This window comes from Gallinula chloropus, assembly GCF_964237585.1.
Source record: "Gallinula chloropus genome assembly, chromosome: 4".
NCBI lineage: Eukaryota > Metazoa > Chordata > Aves > Gruiformes > Rallidae > Gallinula > Gallinula chloropus.
Genome location: NC_140088.1, coordinates 89,098,006 through 89,120,283, shown reverse-complemented (window position 1 = coordinate 89,120,283; position 22,278 = coordinate 89,098,006). Strand labels below are relative to the sequence as shown.

At 42.5% G+C, this 22,278-nt stretch overlaps 1 protein-coding gene across 5 annotated transcripts in view; it reads left to right on the top strand.

The window, feature by feature from the left end:
* Positions 1-21,954, top strand: part of CTBP1 (C-terminal binding protein 1) — a 235,226-nt gene extending 213,272 nt beyond the window's left edge. For 4 of the 5 annotated variants that reach the window (XM_084264159.1, XM_084264157.1, XM_084264160.1 and 1 more), the window contains 6 exons: positions 516-722; positions 6,496-6,710; positions 10,597-10,727; positions 12,869-12,996; positions 16,569-16,686; positions 20,400-21,954. In XM_084264159.1, coding sequence (XP_084120285.1) covers positions 516-722; positions 6,496-6,710; positions 10,597-10,727; positions 12,869-12,996; positions 16,569-16,686; positions 20,400-20,586 — 986 coding nt within the window. In that variant the 3' untranslated portion in view covers positions 20,587-21,954. The remainder of the gene's footprint in view (positions 1-515; positions 723-6,495; positions 6,711-10,596; positions 10,728-12,868; positions 12,997-16,568; positions 16,687-20,399) is intronic. The other variant, XM_084264158.1, reaches the window with a different exon arrangement.
* The last annotated feature ends 324 nt before the right edge of the window (positions 21,955-22,278 follow it).

Sequence of the window (22,278 nt, the reverse complement as noted above, 5' to 3'; positions counted from 1 at the left end):
GAATTGGAAGTACCAATAGTCGTCCTGTGAGGCCTTTATAAGAGTGGCTGCTGTTATAAATCATTTTACCTTCTTTATCACTTGTATTGATAGCTTTTGGGAGGGTATCTGCTCAGTGGTGGAACGTTACTCAGGCAATTAAATCTCACCAACCCTTAACCTCATGGTTGAGAGCTCTGCACAGCACCTAGCTGAGTGTGTGCATAAAATGCTTGCCAAGATTTGGGTTCTGAACTGTCTGATGTCTTCAGTACTTTCCTTTTGTGGCTTCAGTGGCCCATTTACTGTTTACCTGAGTTTGCAAACACAACAAACAGTAGTAAAAATTTTTTAAAGAAGGAAAGTTTTTCACATATTTAACAACCACCATGCCTGGTGTTCAGAAAACAGACGTTGAAATACCTGTAACTTGAAATGTCATACTGCTGAACTGCTGCTCAGCAGGGAAAATCAAGAAACATTTGGCAACTGGTCTCCTTTCCCCCCCCCCATTCCCCCCTCCCCGTTCTCTGCAGGGATTGCAGTGTGTAACGTGCCAGCAGCCTCGGTAGAAGAAACAGCAGATTCCACCATGTGCCACATCCTGAACCTGTACAGGAGAACCACCTGGCTTCACCAGGCTTTGCGAGAAGGCACGAGGGTGCAGAGCGTGGAGCAGATCCGGGAAGTGGCTTCTGGAGCTGCCAGGATCAGAGGGGAGACCTTGGGCATTATTGGATTAGGTATGTTGGCTGGAGAGGTGGGTTAATACTCCTCACCTTCCGTTGTGTTAAAACAACTAGGAACCCTGGTCACTCATTCCTCTTCTGTCTAACACCACTTCATTCCCAGTGTTCATAGATCTCAAGCATTTTCCTCAGAAACCTTACTGGGGTGCTGATGCTCTCTCAGCTCTTTGGATATCTGTACATCTTCCCTGTTGCCGTGTTGCCTGGTGTCAGGAATACTGGCTCTAAGAGGAGGAGACACCCTCACTTCATTTCTGCAAGGATGCTGCTACTTCCACCCCATGTCACATATATATGTTGTATTTCTCTTCTGTTGTCATACCTGGTTCTCTTTGTGTTCCTTTCACTGCTGTTAACCTATCTGAAAAGTCTTTGCCACACTAACACCAGCAGGAACAGTTATTTCATGCATTTGGTTGAGCTGCACCCTAAATGGTATTTCAGCTCAAATGAGAGGAAAAATACATGCAGGAAAGTTTGAAATGTTTCCAGACCTAATACAATCACCTACTTACCTCTCTGAATGGCCCCAAATGTGTTGCAGCATCTAACAGATGGACAGGCTTGCTTGAGATTGAATTAATTACTGTCTGTTACAGAAGTAGAGAAGAAAAACAAGCAAGTCAGTTTCTATATAAAAATTATCCGGTCATGTGCTTGTCTTATCAAAGATCTGATACACTGTGGATGTAATTGCTGTGGTATTCATCCACAAGAATTAATAATATGATTTTGACAACAAGGCATCATACTTAGATGACTGTTCCAGTTACACATCGCTGTCAAATAGCTCAAGCCACAAACTCTTACTTTTAGAAGCTAAAAATAGCCTGGTGTTACACAGTACTCATTTAAATGAGTATGCAACACAGCAGAAACATCTTCACAGTCAAAAAATTGCCTTTAAAACATGACTTTCAAGACATTAGTCCTGAAGTCCCTTTCTCAAACCTATGCCCATGGAATTATGCACCTTTTCTGAACACACAATGATTATTGCACTCACAGTATCTGTTCATAAATAAGAGGCAATCACCTGCAGTGTTTCAAAAATGTAAATTCATACCTGGCTTTGGAAACTTAAAGCTTGGCTCACATGCTATGGGCACGTTTGCTGCAGGTATCTGTCCTGTTGCCATTGGGGGTTTTTGTATTATGCAAATTCCAGACTCTGAGGTGAGAAAAAATTGTCATTCATTCTCAACTTCCTGAAGGGAATTCTGTGTGGTGGTGTTTTTGTTGAGAGTGATTGAACAGTATAGAGAAAGAAATGGATAATCAGATTGCCTCTGTGTGTGTAAGCTATGTAAACTGCTAGGTTTTGGGTTTAGCTTTAAAAAGCAAGCCTTTCCTGTGCATGGTATGTTAAAAGGCTAGTAAAGGCTGATATTAAAGTTATCTATTCCAGTTATTAACCAGTCATTTTGTCTAGCCTCTTATTCTTCCTGTTTCTTTTCCTGCAACATTCACTATTTCAAGGAAAATTAAGTTTTCAAGTCAGTTTTGGAAACTTCCACTTTTTCTTTTTGTGGATATATGTGAGTATGCACAACATCTGATTCTGACCTGTGCCAACAGGTACCTGTGTAGCTATGTGTTAATGAAGAATTAGTAGTTTTAGAAGATATGGAAATCTTCTAAGTGCTAGACTTTACATTTGAGCACTTCAGGCACTTGGGCTATGATATATGCTCCTTTCTCTTAAAGGTCACTGCCAGAGTCCTACCTGTGTCTAGTTTTAGACTAAAACATGTTTACAACCATCTTTAACAGACTAGTGTCCTTAGGTTGTGCTTCATTACCAGTGGCCTCTTCTCACATCTGTAGTTTTGCCTCAGCTTTTTGTTTGGTTATGTGGACATGTCAACATGAGAAGTGACAAACCACTAAGGATCTATGAAGTGAGTGTGTTGCACATAAACCAAGCAGTTCTCCTGATCCAAGTCCTTCTTTTCTATAGCCCTGTGTTGTTGTTTCTGCCCTTTCTCATTAATGTACATCTGAGGTCATCTCATGGCTCAGCCACACCTGTGTTTCTCTGTTCCATCCTGAACTCATGGTCTCTTCAGCAGTGGGTTGTTCTAAATCTATCACTGTGCCTCTGCAGCAGCTACATCCAGACCATCTTCACATCTGTTCCTGGGCTTTTCTCCTGTTTTACCAAAGAAACACCCAAGCTCTTGCCTATCTCTGTGCTAGGGAGTGACATAGTCATTCCCTCCAAAGCTTCAGCTCCTCACTTCCTTATCCACTGCTCTAGCCAAGTTTCATGACTCACTCGCCTCTTTCTTTCCATCACCCACTCTTTTCTTTGCCTCCTCTCATGCATATTCCTGCTTTGACACTTGGTCTATCCTGCTTAATCCTATTACTCTGTGCTCCTCCTTTAAAGTTAACCCCATCTCTCATCCTTTGCTTGTATTGAGCTTGAAGATAAGCAGAGACTTGACCACGTAATGCTGCCTTCATGTGCTTGTTGGCTACCATCCGTCATTGTTTGGTTGTTTGGTTAGCATTTGAGCTCCTTAGGCCAGGGCCTGTGTTTCTTTCTGTCCTCCTGAAGTGTGTGATTCTTTGAGCCTTACACAAATAATAATATCACATCATTAAACAGCTGTCTTTGTCACTTTTCATCTTTATTACTGTCCAGTGTCCTGTATTTCAAGTGATGCATCACACACTTGGATAGTAAGCCCTGCTTTTAAAACATTGTAAAAAAGTGCCTTTTCACCTTATATGTAGACATTGGAGGGGGAGTAAAATGAGAATATTTCTGAGCAGCAGCCTGTAAGTACTTGGATGAATAGATAGCTGGACCTGGTTCTGCTGTAATGATAATTTTACAGCAGTGAAGTCACACTCCCTTCCCCTTCCTTGCCAGTTAGAAATGCTGATGACTAATAGCTAATGCATTTCCTCACTCAGGAGAGGTGAAATTCCTCCAAATATATTTGTCTCCACATCATAATGAATGTCATCCCTGGGTTGGTCTGTCCTCACCTGCAGCATTCTCCCAGCAGTCCCACAGTGCTGACTAGATGTTGGTCAAAGTACTGCCCTGCATTATCAGACTTGAAGAGTTGGGTGGCATTACTATGCCATAAAGGATGTTCCCTTAGCAGTCCTACTCAGCTTTCTTCATGTGCTCACCAGGAAATGCCAGAAAATGGCACTCTCCACCTTTCAGAGCTCTCCAAGAGGGAGGAAAAATTACCCAGATTCTCCATTAGCTGTTGCATAGACAGGAAGGAGCTGTGAAGTGAAAGCACTTTCTCTTTCCCTCAGAGTCTGCAGGCTGCTCATCAGCATTTTAAGATCCAATCACGTCTGTGATTTCCTTGGTGTCAAGGGCGTTTTATGAAACGTCGTGACACCAGCACAGGACACACGTGCTCTGCCCCAGGGCTGGGTGAGGGTCACTGACAACCACAGCTATTCTACCATCCCACTCCAGTCAGGTCATTGGCAGGGTCAAGGTCAGAGACTCCTGCAAGCTGAGAGGTGTGTGGGACTTGCGGGGGGGAGTAGATGGGTCAGACTGTAACAGGGGGACCCAGGTGTTTTTGTTGAGTTTCTCTTCACACTGCTGGCATCACTGAAGCGATGCATGGGCTTTCCTGGAGCTTTGTATAGATCACTGACTTCTAAATCATGGTTTCCTTGCTTTCTGCTTTCTTATTTTCTTTTTGTTGTTGTTGTTTTTCCCAATTCTATACAACATGAGTTCCCAGCATTCCTCCCACCTCACAGCCCAAGAGGTTCACTTGATATTTTGAACTTCAGAATCTGCCTTCCTTGGAAGCAGCCATGAATATTCCCAGCAATTGGATATGCTTTTAAGATAAGAGCTTTCCTTGAGGTGGGATGCTTTGTGTGTTCTTGACATGCTGAGGTGGGTTTTGAGCCACCCCTCATACCCAGGTCTTAAATACTAAAAGATTTTTGGGACAGGAAAAAAATGGTCATAGGTATGTGGTGGTACTATATTGTTGGGCTGTGTTTTAAAAAGTAACTGGCAAATTATGTGTGAAGAGTTTTATGCCATAAAGTAATTGTAACAGGACAGTTCCAGCTGGAGGTAAATGGGTGGGATTCCCAAGTGTTTCAGAAGGGAACTTGGTGCACCTTGGGGAAGGCTGTGCTTTATTAGCCTGGTTGCGATGAATGTAAAATACAGCTTCAACTGGGGAGTCTGCTGTGAGAGATTTCCCTGTCATGAATCCCCTCAGGTATTAGTGTTGTAAAGAGTGTAAGGAAGGAACAGACAACAGCATGTTGTATGTGAAAATGAGTGGAGCTGGAGTAAAAAGGGTATGCTTCCAGGGTGGGTGAGGGGGGGTGGGTTTACAGTTCTGTGACTGATTTCCTTGAGCTCTGAACATGCCAGAAAATCAGAAAATCCTGCAGTGCTTGTGCTGAAAATTGCTTGTTTCCAGTTTAAAAAAAAAAAGCAGCAAAAACCATGTATACAAGTATTTTAATAGGAAGATTCTTGAGGAGTATTTTAACTTGGTGTCCCCAAAGAAGAGCAGCCAGCCCCCATCAGATTGACATGCTGATTAATATTCCCAGCACATCTGTCACTCAGCACTGCAGAATCGCTGGGTTCAGGTTAAATGATCAACAAAACCCCTTTCTTCCTGTGGCTTCTTAAGTTTATTCAGAGCAACTGAAAAGCAGAGGGAAATCCCTTCGAGCACAATTGGGAAGAGATGGGATTTCCCTGTGTTAATTTGATGTGTTTTTGAACAAACTCAGATGTTACAAAAGAAACCTCGTTGACTTTCCTTTTGAGAATGAGATGGGATTATTATGCTGTGTCTAGTGATGCTTTTGAAATGTCTTTATCTAAACATTTCTAACACTCTGAGTATCTGGTGTGTAGTCCTCTAACTTTATTCTAACTAAAGCACGTTCTCATTCTTCAAAACACACTTACTCATACTTACTAGACGTACTCAGTCACCTTTTTTCCTCTGTGTTTTACTGGTAGTGTGTCAAAGGGAAACACACACTCCAGATACATGTGGCATGGAGTCATGCCCAACCAGCAATTTCAGTCACAGCTCTGAAATATGACAGTAAGGAAAGTGGAACAGAGAAAAGCTGAGGTCAGTGTGAATACCAAATGATACCACACTCTTCTTCTTAACTAGGTCCTGTATTTGCTCATCTTTTTTAGTAGATGGATACAGAATTTTTTAGAGCTGTAAATGACAGAATACTTGTAGGTGTTTTACTGCTGAAGGGATGTTACTCAAAATGAAGGAAAATGCTAGTGCAGAAAGGAGGTTCCATGCATTGAGAGTGGTTGAGCTTCAGATTAAACAAATGATCTTCCATTGCATCCATTTTTGAGGATTAATGTTACAGCTTTTCATTAAAGCCAGCTGGTCTGCCACGGGTAAGAATAAGTCCTTGGCAGGATGTGTTCACAAGCAGTAGTGTTTTACTGCAAACAGGCCCAGCAGGCAAACCCTTGTATTACACAGATTATTGCAGATTACATGACATCCTCTGGCATTCCAGATCTCCAGTTGTGAGGGGTACAGACCTCCTGCTTTGTTGTGAACAAGGAGAGCGAAACAGCCCAGATGTAACGTCTCTGCTCTCAGTGCTGACTTCCAGTGGGGTGGGAGCTGCCTGGCTTCCTCCTTCCACAGTTGCTGTACAAAACTGGTTCAATACAAGCAGGGAGGGAGGGGGGGGGCTACCTTACACCAGCTGCTCCACATCTGTTCTCATCACCTGCTTACCTTGTTCCCAGGGCGTGTTGGACAGGCGGTAGCGCTACGTGCCAAAGCCTTTGGGTTCAGTGTGATCTTCTACGACCCGTACCTCTCGGATGGCATGGAGCGTGCTCTGGGACTGCAGCGGGTGAGCACTTTGCAGGACCTGCTGTTCCACAGTGACTGTGTTACCCTGCACTGCAACCTGAATGAACACAATCATCATCTTATTAATGACTTCACCATAAAGCAGGTAATAAACCCCTTCCCGCGCCTTCCCGCACCGGTGCTGGTGGCTGACACTGTAGAGCGTTTGTTTATGTAAACAAGCAGGTTCTCATCTTAAATCCATTTCTTTCCCTTTTGCTGCTTCAAGATCAAGCAGGTTTATAACTGGTTAGGAAATAGCTGCTGGCTTTACATGCTGTTGCTTTTATTGCCTTTTTTTTGCTCAGTAACATTGCATTTGTGGGAATAGTTTGCTGTTCTTAATGTTGCTCAGATTTAATAAAGTTGTGTTCGAGTAAAAGCACTTTTTCTATGTCTTCTGGCAGCTACTTTCTTTACCTCTGTGTTTTCAGGTAGCAATTCTGCCTTTCACTCTTGTTCCTGTTTTGAGTTCTTCAGCTGCAATTTAAGGATTATGACTAAATGGCTCCCCCCTGTGCTCAGTCCTCATGCTTGCAGAGCATGTCACTTGGAAAAATAATGGTTTTTGGAATTAGTACTAACCTCTCCCTAAAGTTTTAGGTAATATTTAAAATAATTTCAAAGTCTAGGTGTAGTAGCTGCTCTGTTACTGATTAATTGGTTAACAGGCTTTTTCATCAAATGCGTGGCTTCTGACTCCAGCCTCAGCATAGGAAGCAGCAAGAAGTACAATGTTGAAATGTAAGAATATATACAGTGTACAGGAAAGAAGCTCCAAGATATAATAGTTAATTTTGCTGTTCTTGATGTATGGAGTGTTTGTATGTGCTGGTAACAATGACAGTAGAACTCTTGCAGTAAAATCATTGCTTGACTACTGAGAAATAGTTTGCACCAACTGTTCTTCAACTTAAAGAGAACTTGAGTAATTACTGAGCGTGTTCCTCAGTCATGTAGGATCGTGGCAGAGATCTGATGATGTAACACACTTCTTGATTCGAGAGTTTAGGGATTCTGCAGATCCATCCCAACATAAAAAACAGGGTTTGGGATTTAAAACTCTAAAAAAAAAATCAAGAAGTTCCAAATACAAGTCTCTAAGAACAGAGCTCTGGCACTCTGTCCTGAACAGTCTTTTTTTCTCGTGTGCTCAGGTACATTTAATGGTTATTACATGCTTAGCTATCTTTGCAAGCAGACACCTAGACCCAAACAGAATCACACTGAATTCAGTGGGATGCCTGGAGTAGTAGTCACTCCACATCCAGTGGACTGTGAAACCTGGGTCAGTGTATCACAGGAGATTTTTGAGGAGAGGTGGATAAATGCAGTGAGCTTTGGAGAGGGCTTACTGCCTTCACCAGAGAAGCGTAACAAACCAGGTTAAAACTGAGTGATACCATCTGGAAGGAAATGCAAGTAATAAAGGCTGTAACAGAAAGGCTGCTGTAAGCATTTCTCTTGCTGTTTTTTACCCTTCATAATTAAAGCAAGGATTAAAATGTTAGAAGGTAGATCTTGCTTTGGATAAAGCTTTGGATGAAGCAGTCTGTGTTGTAACAGCTGATGTGAAAACCATAACATTCTAACACCTCTGACTGCTTAGTTTGCATAGAGAGGATCTTCTGAATATGCCTATCCAAAAGCAGAATGGCATTTCTAGGCTGACAGATGTTAAAAGAGCTGGCCTAAAATTTTGAAGAGAGCATTGCATGCCACTTTATCCAGTATGGTATGCTCATGTAATAACCAGCTTTTAAACAAAGTCTGGAGAAGTGTGGTGCATCTCATTTCACTGAAGTCCCACCCTGAGTTTTGGTTAGAATCTCAAATTACAAACTGTCAGATGTCTTTGCAAATACAGTGTGAGTCTCCTCTTTCAGTAGCTTTTCCCTTTAATTAGTCAGTGTTCTGCCTGGCTGTCATGCTTGGCCTTGTGCAGTCCCAGAGTAGCTCAGGGAAGTGTTTCAAGCTGGTGTTTGTTGAACCCGTAATAATCAAGTGCTCTTAAGAGAAGCTGAGGTCGTCTTTAATTTTACAGATTTGAGAAGAAGACTATGCAATTGGAATGCAATACAGTTTGAAAGCAGCTCTACAGGTTTAGTGTTGGTGAATTCAACAGCTGTCAGCAGTTGTAGCTGTGAAGCTCTTTCAGTTTCCAGCCACTGCTAAAGGTCATCTCCAGCTGCATCCAGCCGTAGAGTCTGTCATGAGTCACATCATTCATTCCCACTAGGATGCATTTCTGCAGCCATGTGCTGTTTGATTTGGACTTGCCTTTAGTACTAGCTTCAGAGTTTTGTAAGTAGTCCTAAAATGAAAACCCAAGCAAGGTTATTAAGCTTGGGAAGAACATTTTAGCAGAGTTCACTTTGATTAGAATGTTCAAGTCCTTCAAAGGGCATGTATATGCACTAAGCTATACTTAAGAACTCAATTTATATATTCTCAAGAGCACAGAAATAGGCAGGATATGTGAACTCCCATGAGCCTATATGGCATGTCTGCACATGGGCTGAGCTCTCCTGTGTTAGTTTTCTTTCAGTTCTCACAGCAGAACAAGTAGTGGAGATGCAGTGATGGTTCCCATCAGGAACATCTCCTTACTAGACCAACTTCAGATCATGCCACCATCTCCTCACTGTGCTAATTCCCAAGTTAATTGCATACAACTAAAGTATGCCTTCCTTCTGCTCCTGTAAGTGGACTTTAGTTTTGCTATGCAGACCAAGAGATTGTTTTGCTGTAAGCCCAAGATCCTGCACACAGAGGGAAGCAGGGCCACACTAAACCCAGTCACTTGGCCAGTAAAATATGGTTGAATTTTTTCTTACTCCCTTACTGCAAGCATAAAGTTATATTCTTTAACATTTCCTATGATCTCATGTAAAAAGAATTCTCATGGGTGACTCCCAAACCTCCTTGTTCATGAATTTGGTATTTCAAATCAGTCTTTCAGAGTAAAGAGTCGTTTCCATAGGGTTTATGGGTTTCAGGAGGTTGACCTGGTGTCAAAGCACTGGGGTTTTCTTGTTCCAACAGTGAGAGGTGGTCTCAGTACAACATGATGTTTCTGTCATTCATCTTCACCGTGGTTCCTGCTCTTCATGTACTTACCTTCATGTAGAAAACACAGCTCACAAGCTGTGTCTGAGACATCTGGTGGAAGATGAAGCACAAGGGTGGCTGGAAGCAGGATGTAGCAACCTCTTTTTCCCCTGTACCATCTTGTTTATACCACCACTTTGTTTTGTGTGGATGTATTGTGGTGTAAATTCCTGTAGCTCTCCCCACACAGTGTCATCTACAATGCTAATCTGCACAATGCACAGCACAGCTTCTCTCCTGGGCACACAGAGTTCTCAACAAAATTCATTTTCATGCCTTTTAATTGAATAATATACAGATTTATTTTTTTTTAGACCTTTATTTGAAGAGTCTCACAGGGAGGAGGAAGTAACAAAACCAAAGCCTAGATCTACTGTGTTTTGGCAACTAAAGGGAAAAAGTGTTTGAAAATCCAAAAGCATTGATTTTTCTGAAAAAAATTCATGCAGGCTTTTATTTGTGTGAAAGTTGAAAAACCACAACTATGAATTTGTTTAAAGAATGTGCTGTAGTTTCTGTCTCATGCAATTTCACAGTGAAATAAGTAAAAAAAAAAAAAAAGGCATAAAATGATCTGTCACTTTTCATATGCACAGTTGTACCTTTTGATCATGTTACTGCACAAAGCAACGATTAAAAGACACTACTTACCAGAAACAAAAGGTGATGAAGTGCTGTGAAATAGCATTTTCTGTTGGAAGCATCTCGTTTTGTGGTACTTTGCAGTGGAAAGGGGAGACGACTGTTGCAGGTTCAAGCAGCTTGAATAGCCTTTGTTGTAATGGATGCTTCTTTTGAGTAAAAAAAAAAATAAATAATGCCACAACGATTTTATTTCATTTATTTTTATTTCATCATTCTTGTTTTTTAACTTTCCCTAGATGAGACAAGGGGCTTTCCTGGTCAACACAGCTCGAGGTGGGTTAGTAGACGAAAAAGCACTTGCACAGGCCCTGAAGGAAGGAAGGATACGAGGGGCAGCCTTAGATGTACATGAGTCAGAACCATTCAGGTGCTTTTCCTTTTCTTTTCTTTTTATTTCGTTCACTTTCTTATTTTCAAGTCTTAGTGCATGATACAATCAACAGCAACAAGTAAATTGAGTTTTTTTCCCTTCATTTGGCAGCTTAAAATAACTTAGTAAAGCAACATGAATCTGTGCAGCACTGGACTAATGCAAATGTAGATGGAGCTTGTGTATGTGGTCAGAAGTGACAAAGGTGACATCCATGGATTAAATTCCTTAAAACCAAAAATAAAATGGGGTTTTCTTTAGTGGAAATAGCAGGGGCTTGGGTTCAAATCCTGGGCATGGCTTTGAGGGGAGCACTCCTTTAATCGCTGATGCAACTGTAGAGGCAACAAATGTGGATGTCTGAACAGACCCTTTCAGAAGGCTTGAGAGTTGGTGTGAGAAACAAGTATTTCATCACTTTCTGGAAGAAAAGACATACCTCAGGCCAGACTGCCTCTCCAGGAAAGCCATAAACGTAACAGGTTGCAAAAAACCATGTTAGGATAAGGAAGGTGGTCAGAGTGCAGGTTTTGTTTCAGTTTACCCTTTATCAGGGGAGTAGTAACTCTGCTGTCGTTGGCAGAGCTGGTAGCACAAGCCCGAGTTCTTGAATGACACTGTGTTGTAGGCAGAAGTGTACCACTCCCCAAAGTGGCATTGGTATTATGCTATCTGCACTCCTAACCAAGAACCAGCCTATTTGATGTGTCCTTGGGTCTTGAGCCTGGCTTCTGAGTAAGAGTTAAGAGAACAGACTGCTGTAGCTAGTTTGTGACAAGCCTTTTTCAGTTGTTCACCCTGGGCAGGGAGAAATTTAACTGGAATGATCCCCATCAGTTTTTGAAGAGTGACAGATTCAGGACTGGAGGGCAGGTTGTAAAGACTGGAGAGAGAGAGAATAGGCTCTTTTATCAGCTTGGGGAGGGGGCAATAGAAGCTTTGAAAAAGCAGAGTTAGTATCAGTTTAGAATTCTTATATCTCCTGAGACACAATGCCACATCACAAATATTTAATTTTATTTATGCACACCCTGCATTCATTTACTCCTAAATGTAGTGGTTACAGTGCAGCAGTGCTGTGCAGAGCCAGAGTCTTCAATAGCTCAGGAGACTTTCCAGCTACATGCATTCTTCCCACTTCAGATCTCAGAGCTGCACAAGCAGACCGTTGCACCTGTAGGAAGCCCCATTTGCTGCATGGAGATGCCATCTGCAGAGAGTCAGTTGCAGGATTCCAGCCACAGTTTCCTCTGGCTTCAGTGCTGCACGTCTATCTGATGGCAGCATGCAACTCTGTTCAAGAGTTTATTGAGCTACAGATGAAGCCTATCACTTTATGAATTATGACCAACTTTTGTCTTAAAATATTCCCTCTCCTGTTGTTACAGTTGACTGTTAAGATTACTAAAGCTAGGAATAAATAGGAGGGGCGAGTTTCCATTATTTTCAGTTTCTTTACTCTGTGATAGCACTTCTACACAGATTCGTTGCTTTCCCTGACAGTCAATCTGTGAAGGAAATTTCCTTCTTTCTGTGGAGTTTTCTACAAAGGACCAAGAAAGAAAAAGTAGTTAAAGAACCAAACCCCTGCCTGAATTATCAAAAAATAAAAAGAAAAAGAAAGTTGAGGCTGCTGATGGACACACTTCTTACTTGGAAATAATTGTAAGATCTTTTTTCTTTAAATGACTTTAAATGTCACATCGAAAGTGACTCTTGAGAGAACAGAACTTTGTTGGCTAATGCACTAAAACTGTGATGGAATGGACAAGTGGAATGACATCCTGAATGGATTTGGGTCTTGCTTTATGCATTTCTGCACCAGAACTGGAGTGGCAGTGGCTGTAGTTAGCAGTAAGTGCATTGGACAGAAGCTAATGTTGCTACTATACTTAGGTTCTACCCTTCCTGTCAATGAGAGGTGATTGTTGCTTATTTATACTGTGAATTGTGTATTAAATTAACTGACAACTTAAAACAAACCCACAAGAAATAGAAATGCAGTTCTTCTCTGTTGTAGAAATTAATCTGTGTTTGTACAAATCTATCTGGATCCCCTCTCCCCTTCCCTCTCACACCCCATTTCCCCTCCCCCCAATATTTTTTGTCATTTGATCTTGTTTTAAATCTTCATTTAGCTTTAGTCAGGGCCCCTTGAAGGATGCTCCAAACCTGATCTGTACCCCACATGCAGCCTGGTATAGTGAACAAGCCTCAATCGAGATGCGGGAGGAAGCAGCACGAGAGATCCGGAGGGCGATCACAGGTACCGACTCACCTTACCAGCTCCTTCACTGGCTGGTTCTTGTTAACAAACTTCTTAATTCTTCAGTCTTGAAAGGTGCTGAAAAGAAACCAACCTCAGGCTTTGTTTACCACTTCTGATGTTTGAAACAGGAACTAGCAAATACCCACTAAGTCTCTTCTCAGAACTGGAACGGATTGGTTTGGAGGCTCATTGCAGTTACAAAGAGAATGAGGAAACAGCAAAATAAGTACTTTTCCCATATACCAGAAATGTACAGAAAGAAATTGCTTGCTTGCTTTTTTTTTTTGGCTTGTAAATGTTGCCCATTTGATGGGTCTGACTGCAGGTCATCCAAATATTGCTGGCCTTTCATAGGTTTCCCCAGATGCCCCCTTATACCTCTTAGGAGCAGTTCTCTTTATTCTTTTCTCTTTGGCTCCTTTGTATTTTCCAAAGTTAATGCAATTTTCTCTTAAGAGGACAGTCTGGAGTTTCAGTGTCTTTAAGGCTGTAACATTCAGAGACAAAGCACCTAGAGCTTCAAGCTGTTCCTAGTAATGCTCCTATCTCAGCAGCTCATTCTCTACGTCAAAGTGTTCAGTGTTTTGTTGGGAGGGTACTCTTCCTCTATTTCAGATGTTCTACTCTTCAAAGCCTTGCTAAAGAAGTCTGGCATTTTAGAGGGCACAGTCTCTTTGTTGTGTAACTACCATGTAATTGTAAACTGTTCACATAAGAGAAAACAGTTATGTCTTGAGCATGCACTGCAAATAAATAAAGTGAGAAGAGTGAGCCATTTGGCATTGGTTTGAATCCCTTGTAGCCTAAAATAAAAGGGAGGATTTTAATACTGGAAAATGATTCATTAAGCACTAATGTTCTTTCTGTAGTAGGACTTTGCTGTTTGCCCCTTGGCAATATAGACTGAATGCTCTGCAGACATGAAGGGCCATCTGTGTCACCTTGAGGGTAGTTCAGTGCCAGCGCATTGCTCTGCAGTACAGAAAGCACTAGCAGCAGCCTCTCCTAGAGAGGCTGGGCAATTTGCTTTCCTTTATAGCCTGTGCAGAAAGAAGATTATCCTCTGGATGGTGATTAAAGTCACCTCTTAAACTCCTGATCTGAATTGCCCTTTACAGGACTATTTTGCTGTGGTTTAGAGGTGTCCTAAAGCATCTGAGTGGCCCTTTGCTGGACTCGGTCCTTGTGCTGACACTTCTGAAGCCCTCAGACAGTCCCTTCCTTGTCTGTTACCTGCTCCCAGAGAGCTCTGAGGCAGCAGAGGATGCCTACCTGAGTGATGAGTGATATGCAAATAAGCATAAACAGGCTGAGATCTGAAAACTGAGTAAGTGTCAGCTCTACAGAGTCAGTTTTATTGTGCAGTAGCCCAGACATGTGCCTGGGAAGACAGCCCTGTATTTTCTTAGCCTGTGATTGTCCTATCAGTGGTCTAAATCATCGATGTGCATTGGAGCTGTCAGCACCTCAGTGTTTGCACATGGTTTGTGGTAAGATCTAACTGAGGCCAGCACCAGGGAGGTGAGAATGACATTGAATTGCAGGGAAACAACTGGAGGAAAGGTACAGGAAGTGTGGGATAAAGCTGGGTATGTGAAAGCTGTGGGGAAACATGGGGAGGGAGGGTGTAGGGAGAGAAACTAATTGGAAAAAGGTGTCCAGAGAAGGAATGGGGGCTGTGGCTGCCAGCTGACAGTAAGGACCTTACGTGGCTCTGTTGTTACTAACCAAAAGTCAATGATGTTCTGGTCTATAGAGTAATAAGCAGAGATTAAATATCTTCACATGCATTTTTGAACATCAGAACACTTGAAATATTAAATAAGGAGGACCAATAATGGAAGCAATGGGAAGGTGAGCATGGCACATGGAAAGATCATTCCAGGTTTTAAATGAATAGTGTTTTGTAAGGGGAGGCTAGTAGGACATGGCTGCAGAAGCTGGTGAAATGAAGAGGGAGAGGGGCAGGGAGGAAGACATGACTGCAGTTTAAGAATACTTGAGAAGGATTAACCTTGTAACAGGGCATGTGCCTCATCTTGTCTGATGTTGAAAGAAGAAGCCCTTTCAGCCTGTGTGTTGGACACATGGGAAGTTGTGGGGTAACAGGTATTTGGTGGTATCCACTAGACAAGGCACAGGTCTGTGCAAAGGCTTTTTTATAGCCCCATTGTGGCCACACTTGGCCACAATAGATGAGTAGTATATCCTGAATCACATTTCCAGTAGGAAGTTGGATGCAAAAAGCCTGAATTCTTTGATGATGGAACATGGTCACTTTTTGAAGGTGTTTTTGGACTAATGCTGCCAACTGTAGCAGGGGTAGACTTGACTTACCCCTTTCTTTCTGTGTGTGTGTGTGCACATGCACAGTAAGATTAAACTTTAGAACAGATAGATTATAACAAGAAAATGTGTGGTGTATCTGTTCACATCATTTTTTGCAGGGCTGGAGATAGTCCTGTGAAAGACAGTCAGGCTTGTCCAGTGTTTCCTGAACCAGGTTGACATATTTTCCATGCACTTGTGTCTCACAGCTTTGCTGACACTTAAGAGGTTAAGAAAAAGTTAGGAAGAAATGACAAAGGGACTTTTCTGGTGTATTTTCATATTTAATTTTATTTTTAGGAATGAAAGAGATGGCTGAGGATTAACACACTGTAGTAAATAAATGTAAAGAGCAATTGAGAATAAAGAAGGGGAAGATCAGGAAGACAGGAAAAAAGTGCCAGTCACATTCAGGTTTATGGCAAAATTGCATCCAGAATCCTACACTCTTCAAAAATTGCTTTTATCCCTGTTACTTGTGGAGGGAGAAGGAGGAAAGTGAAGTGAAAGACAGAGAGCAGGAGGCTCCATTACTGAATGTGGGTGACAGCCACGCTCCTGATTCAAGTTTTGGCTTCTTGAAAACAATGAATCTTCTTGAGTGTGGTTTTGCTGAGACCCTGTGTACAACCAACAGAGAAACACAAATATACAGAGCATTCCATCAGCAGAGGGGTGGCAGCAGGGACAGGGAGGGGACTGTCCCTCTCTGCTCTGCCCTCGGGAGGCCCCAGCTGGAGTCCTGTGTCCAGAGCTGGGGCCCCAATACAAGGGAGATGTGGGGCTGTTGGAGAGGGATTAAAGCTAAAGGAAGGAAGGTTTAAATTAGATATTAGGGGGAAGTTCTTTCCAGAGAGAGTGGTGAGGGGCTGGAACAGGCTGCCCAGAGAGGGGGTGGGTGCCCCATCCCTGGGGGTGTTCAAGGCCAGGTTGGCTGGGGCCCTGGGCAACCTTGTGTAGCTCCAGGCCTGGAGGTTGGTGTCCCTGCCTGTGGCAGGGGGTTGGAGCTCTGTGATCCTTGGGGTCCCTTCCAATCCAGACCAGTCTGGGATTCCATGATTTTAACCATTATTTACTAAGTCCCAGACAAAAAGGGACCAGTGAGGATCAAAAACAAGCTCTCAGTGTGATTGTATGTGTTGATGTGAATATGCAAATATGTATAAATATTTTTAATACAGACAGATTAAGAACATAAGGCACATAATTGTTCTGTGTTCTGCTTCCCTTGCTTCATGCAGGTCGCATTCCAGACAGTCTGAAAAACTGTGTTAACAAAGATCATCTGACTGCAGCTACACATTGGGCCAGCATGGACCCGGGCGTTGTTCATCCAGAGCTCAATGGTGCTGCCTACAGGTAAGCCTGCTGCAGGGGCAAGAGAAATACCTCCTTTGTGCAGAAGTTAGCATTCCACAATAAAAAAAAAAGGCCTGCCTATTAATAAATGAAGTGGGTTTAGATTAAGCCCCAGGTATATTGTTTCCATAGTTGTATTCTGGAGAACAACACAGTTTTACTAGTTGAAATCAGCCACGCAGCGCATGAGTGTCTTTCCTTTTTGAGTGGTTATTAATGTCTGAACAACACAGAATTTCTTGTAGATTCAGGTAAATAATTCTGGTCATCTCCAGTGAGTGCAGTGGAAGCTTGTGTTCCTTTTCTGATGCACCAGTAGGTTACAGGAAGACTTTCAATAATCAACTACTGCTGTGTGGTCCAGACACAAGACAGAACAAATAGCTCAGTAGTGAATACAGAGGAAGAGCCTGTGGTGATTATGAAAATATGTTTAGATTAGTGTTTTCTAAAGTATATGTTTAATTTTTAAGCAAAAGCATTTGAGGCACTTGATCTGTGTGTTCTTAATCAACTTGGGAAAGCAGCTCTTCATAATTAAAAGAAAGGGGTAATTTTTTTACATGTAACACGTGTGTTCCTCAGTTACTTTGTCTGCTTGAGAGTCTTTCTCTGTCCCTTTACCCCTAGCAGCTGTTCTAGCAGCAGATCTTTTCCTAGTAGCTGGCTTCACACAATTTTTATTTATGAAAAACCTCTGCAATTTTTTATCTTCCAGTTTGATATTTTCTCCTAAGTAGGAGGAAAATGGCTGCAAAAGCTACAAACAGCTGCTTCCCTTGAGGGAACAGACAATGCAGCCCTTTCAGTATTTTTTTTTAAATACCTCTTTGTCCTTCTGTAGGAGGGCTGCCCCATACTCTTAATAGACACAGGGTTGGGTTTCTTTGGTACCACACAGGAGAACCCAGCTGTGCAGTGCTGAGAAGTGAAGCAAAGCTCTCCTGTCCTCATGACTTACAACAGACTCATCAGAGAGTGATGGAGAAATGGCAGGGGAGGGTCAGGAGCTCCTTATCAGCAGCCATCAGTGCACCAGAGGAATAGAAAAAATCTGTAGCCCTAAATATCTGCAGAATGGTGGTTTTATTTGCTGAAGTGGAAAGTTGAAGCACGTGTCCACACAGCACGTGGTTCCACTGACTGTGGTTTGGAATAGTCAGGGTAGAGCTGAATGCAGTTGAGACTTGAAGGCAGGTGTGGCTGACCTGGGAGTGGTAACTCCAGCCCTGCCATGGCAGGTAGGAACAGGGTTGTGTGCCCAAATAAAACACTTTTGGTTGCTTGTTCTCCTTCTGGGGGTGACAAGTCCAGCAGAGGCAGGCTTCACAGCTAGAAATGGATTTTAGCTTAGCTCTGTGTTTTGGGAGTAACAAGGTAAAGGCTGTCTGTATTTAATTTAAGCAGGAGAAACACACACCTGAAGTTAAAACCTTGTTCCAGTCAGGTTTTCAATAGAGAAAAATACTCATAAATAAATTCTGACTTCACAATTATTTTCAAATGCAAAAAATAAAGTAAATTTGGGAACGTTGCTGGAGAAGTTGAGAGTCACACAACAAATATGGGAAACTCCTTTGTGAAGAGGAGACAGGAGAATGTTGGCATGTAGGTGAAGGCAGGTAGAGTCCCAATTACTGTGTCCAGGGGCAGTGGTTTTATATACAGAAAGTGTGTCTGGCATCAAAGCAGACTGAGCTGTGTAGTTTGAGCTGCTTAACGTGCTGGTTAGGTAACTGTCAATGCTCTGTCCACTCTCACCTGGGGAGGGCCCTGACTTCCCTTCCTGAGGGAAACACAGTCATAGAATTTGCTCTTCCCTGGATTTCTCTCAGCTCTACTGTGATGATGTTTGGGGAATTATGTTGTTGGAAAGTAGAGATTCTGTGTTGGAAACAGTTGCTGTGTTGGGCTTTTAAATGGGAGTTTTTGTCATGTCTTGCTGTGGTTTTGTGAGAAGCACCTAGAATAACAGTTAAGCTGTTTCAGAACTCAGTCTGACTAAATAAATGGATACCCAGCCTGACAGTTTCCACAGGAATTGAAGCAAATTTGATTAATAAGATTCAAATTGACGTACTGAAACAAGCAACTAATTCCATTAGCAGCTGCAAATTAATTCTGATGAACCTCTCTGGAGAAGGAATTAGCATAGGAAACCCTGTAAATGTGTGTACAGTTGGGAACAAAGTTCTGGCCCACAGGTGGTGTGATGTGTCACGTAGCAGGTACCCATCCCAGGTTGCAGTCAGTGCTGTGCTCTGGGAGAATCTTCCCCATGTGTGGGATCTCCATTGTCCCTGCACCTAGTTGGACAGCCATGCTCAGCCCCTCTGGCATCGTGTTTGCAAAAATCAGCTCCTGTGATGTGTCTGTTTTCCTCCTCTTGAGTTTTGCATATGCTCTGCACTGATTGCTTTGGTCAGTCTGAGGGAACTTAGGGTGAGCAGGACAGACATAGGTTACTTCAGAAAAGGTGCCTCTGAAAGGGGGTGAAATTCTCTGATGGCATTTGGCACTGAACCCTGATGAGAAAAAAACCCAATGGCAAATGACTAGGAGATTAGAAACAAGCTTGACTAGATTACAAGTGCCTGTTCTCCCCTTTAGTCTGAAGTAAATAGGAGGGTGGCAGATGCCACAGTGAGTAAGTGATAGGTTTGTGTGTTCAGGCTTTCAAATGGGTAACACTCTTGCTGGGGTGCTTGGGCAGGCAGAAGGTAGCAGGAGAGGATGAGGGATGAGTGCACAGCCCTATGATGGGGGAAGCAAAGGGACAGCCTGAGTGCCCAGTGTGAGACAACTTTGGCAACAAACTGATTGGCTAAAGAGAAAAAGCACTTTAGTAAAAAGTACCCATGTGTAGCTGTTGTTTATGTACAGCACTGAATACCTGTGCTCATCAGTTACATCTGACCTTCAGGACTGAAATGGTACATTGGCAAAGGTTTTTTTTTAGCCTGATAACATCAGAGCCATCATAAAACCAGGCTGAATCAGAGGGTGATGTTTGTCTTGAGTTCAGAAAGTATTTAGGCCTTGGTGTTCATCCAGAACGAGTAGCAAGTCTGTAAAACTATCCAGAGTGTTTTGTGTTTGCATCTCTCCTCCTTGCAGTCTGCCCAGAGTGCTTGTGCTCTCTTTTCTGACAACACAGTGGCAAGTTCAGTGCTGAAAAAGCTACTAACAGGCTTCAGCTTGTCACCTGAAGCTTGTATGGGTATGATGTCTCTTGTGGGGGGCTGTCTGAAAGCTGTGGCTGCAAGACTAGCTTGAAGAAATGGGGTTTCCTTTCAAACCATAACAGAGAAATGTAAAAATTTCTACATCAGAATGAAAGAGAAAAAAACAAAACCAAGTCCCTGAAGGTCAGCTTGAGGAGAAGCCACTGAGGACAGGCAGATGCTGTGCTGACCTAGCCTGGATCACTTCTTGCTGAGGTGCATTCCTTCCAGGGCGTCTCCACTGCTGCACTGTCACTCCTGCTATTGAATCTGAAATTGGAAGAAACCCTCTTGGCAACCTTGACTTCTCCTAAAGCTGTTGCTTTACTGAGCAGCACCTGCCTGTGGTGTCCCACCTGGAGCTGAAGCAACTGTCTCACTGGTCTGAAAACAAAAGCAGCACCTCCAGCTCTAGGAGGAGGCAAGATGGGCTTTTCTCTGGTCGCTCACCTCCCAGTTTTAATGTGTGTTCTCATTGTCTTCCCCCAGCAGGTATCCCCCAGGCGTCGTAAGCGTGGCTTCGACTGGCATACCTGCAGCAGTAGAAGGAATAGTCCCCAACCCCATGTCTTTATCACACGGCCTCCCTGCTGTAGCCCACCCGCCCCACGCTCCTTCCCCCGGCCAAACTGTCAAACCAGAAGCTGATAGAGACCACCCAAGCGACCAATTGTAGCCTATGACAACAGCATTCCCAGCATCGGAGACTTCAGCTTCAGCGTGTGGAAAACAAACAGAAACCAACACAAAACCCTGGGTTTTTGATTAAAGGCAAAACCATGAACTTGCAGGAGGAGACGACGATGGGTTTAGAAACTGGTCCAATGTGCAGGATGAAAGGAAAAGGTGGGAGACAAAAAGGAAGATTTGGAAACATTTTTTCCCTCCGTATAAATTGTAGTTTGTCCCTGTCCAGTGGACTGATTCACTGTTTCTGTGTCCTATGGGTTCTTTGTTAAGCAAGAGAAGTTAGTAGTTAATTATATCATGAATGTACTTGTCTGTGTACAGTTTTTAGAAACATTAAAAAAGGGTTTGTTTGCTTAGCTGTCGACAAGGAAAAAAAAACATAAGGGAGGCATTCAACAAACCAATTTTGAGATTTAAAAAAAAAAAAAATCCTTTCTTTTATATTTTAAAACATGCCCAAAAATGAGGCAGTTGGCAAACTTCTCAGGACAATGAATTTTTCCCATTTTTCTTTCTACGCCACACAGTGCATTGTTTTTTCTACCTGCTTGTCTTATTTTTTAGAATAATTTAGTAAACAAAAGGAAAAAAAAAAAAACCCAGTTTCTCCTCATTTTGGCATGGATTCCCTTATTTCAAAATGAAGACAACCTTGCAAAAGAGATTTTGAGGATAATAAAAGGTTTTGTATCAAACGAGCATTGTGCTTTTTGTCACCAGTTCAAAGTATATATTATTGGTGGTATGCCAAAAAGGCACTAGACTACTGAAAAGTAGCAGCATTTCATTGCCTACATTGATTCCTTCCTGGTAATGTGGTAGGCTAGCAATATTTTTGGTTAAAAAGAAAAAAAAAAAAACCATGTTTGTGACTGTAACCCATTTGTATGAATTATTTTAAAGAAATAAAGACCCCCAGACAAATATCATCTGTGTAAAATTCTTATTTCATTTCTAGTAGCTGTTTTATTCAACTTTTATTAGGTTTTCTTAGCTGTAATTTTTAAACTGTCAAGTATTTTTCATTTCTAGCTTTACTTTGCTCTCTGTTGTTTGTAAGACTGTCTTGGAAGCTTGGAAAAAAATAAAAGAAAAAGTTCTTTCCATACCATTTTTCCCTCCACATTTCGTAAATGTTGATCTTTTTCCTTTTTTTCTTTTTTTTTTTTTCCCTTTTTTTTCCCCCCTGTGTTTCTAATGGGAGTTTGAAATTTAAGATGGATTTTGATTTGTACACCAGCACCATCAGCTACAGTATTGGTAACAGCGTTCTGTGCCAGCGCTGTGGGCAGGGCAGAGGAGGTACAGCAGCACCGCGACAGTAACCGTGATGATAATAAACGTCTTTTGCCGAAGTCCAACCTGAGAAGTGTCCCTTGTTTTCTTTGCCTTTGGGATGATGGAGAGGGTGCAGCAGGACAGAGTTGTGTTTGTTTCTTTGAAGTGCTTCCAAGGGCAGGCTGGATTGCAGCTGGGAGCTGGTTGTGGCTTTTCCTGTGCTCCTGGATGAGATGCCCTCCATCCCTACACAAGGCACAGGTTTAGCTGCTGCAAGGTGGAAATCCAGGATGGGGAAAAAGTCAACCTGGTCATCAACCTCCTCGGTAGCCTGTTGTCTCTTTGTCAGCTGTTCATCCTACCTGGATAACTGTGCACTTAGGGTTAGTGAGCTGTTTTT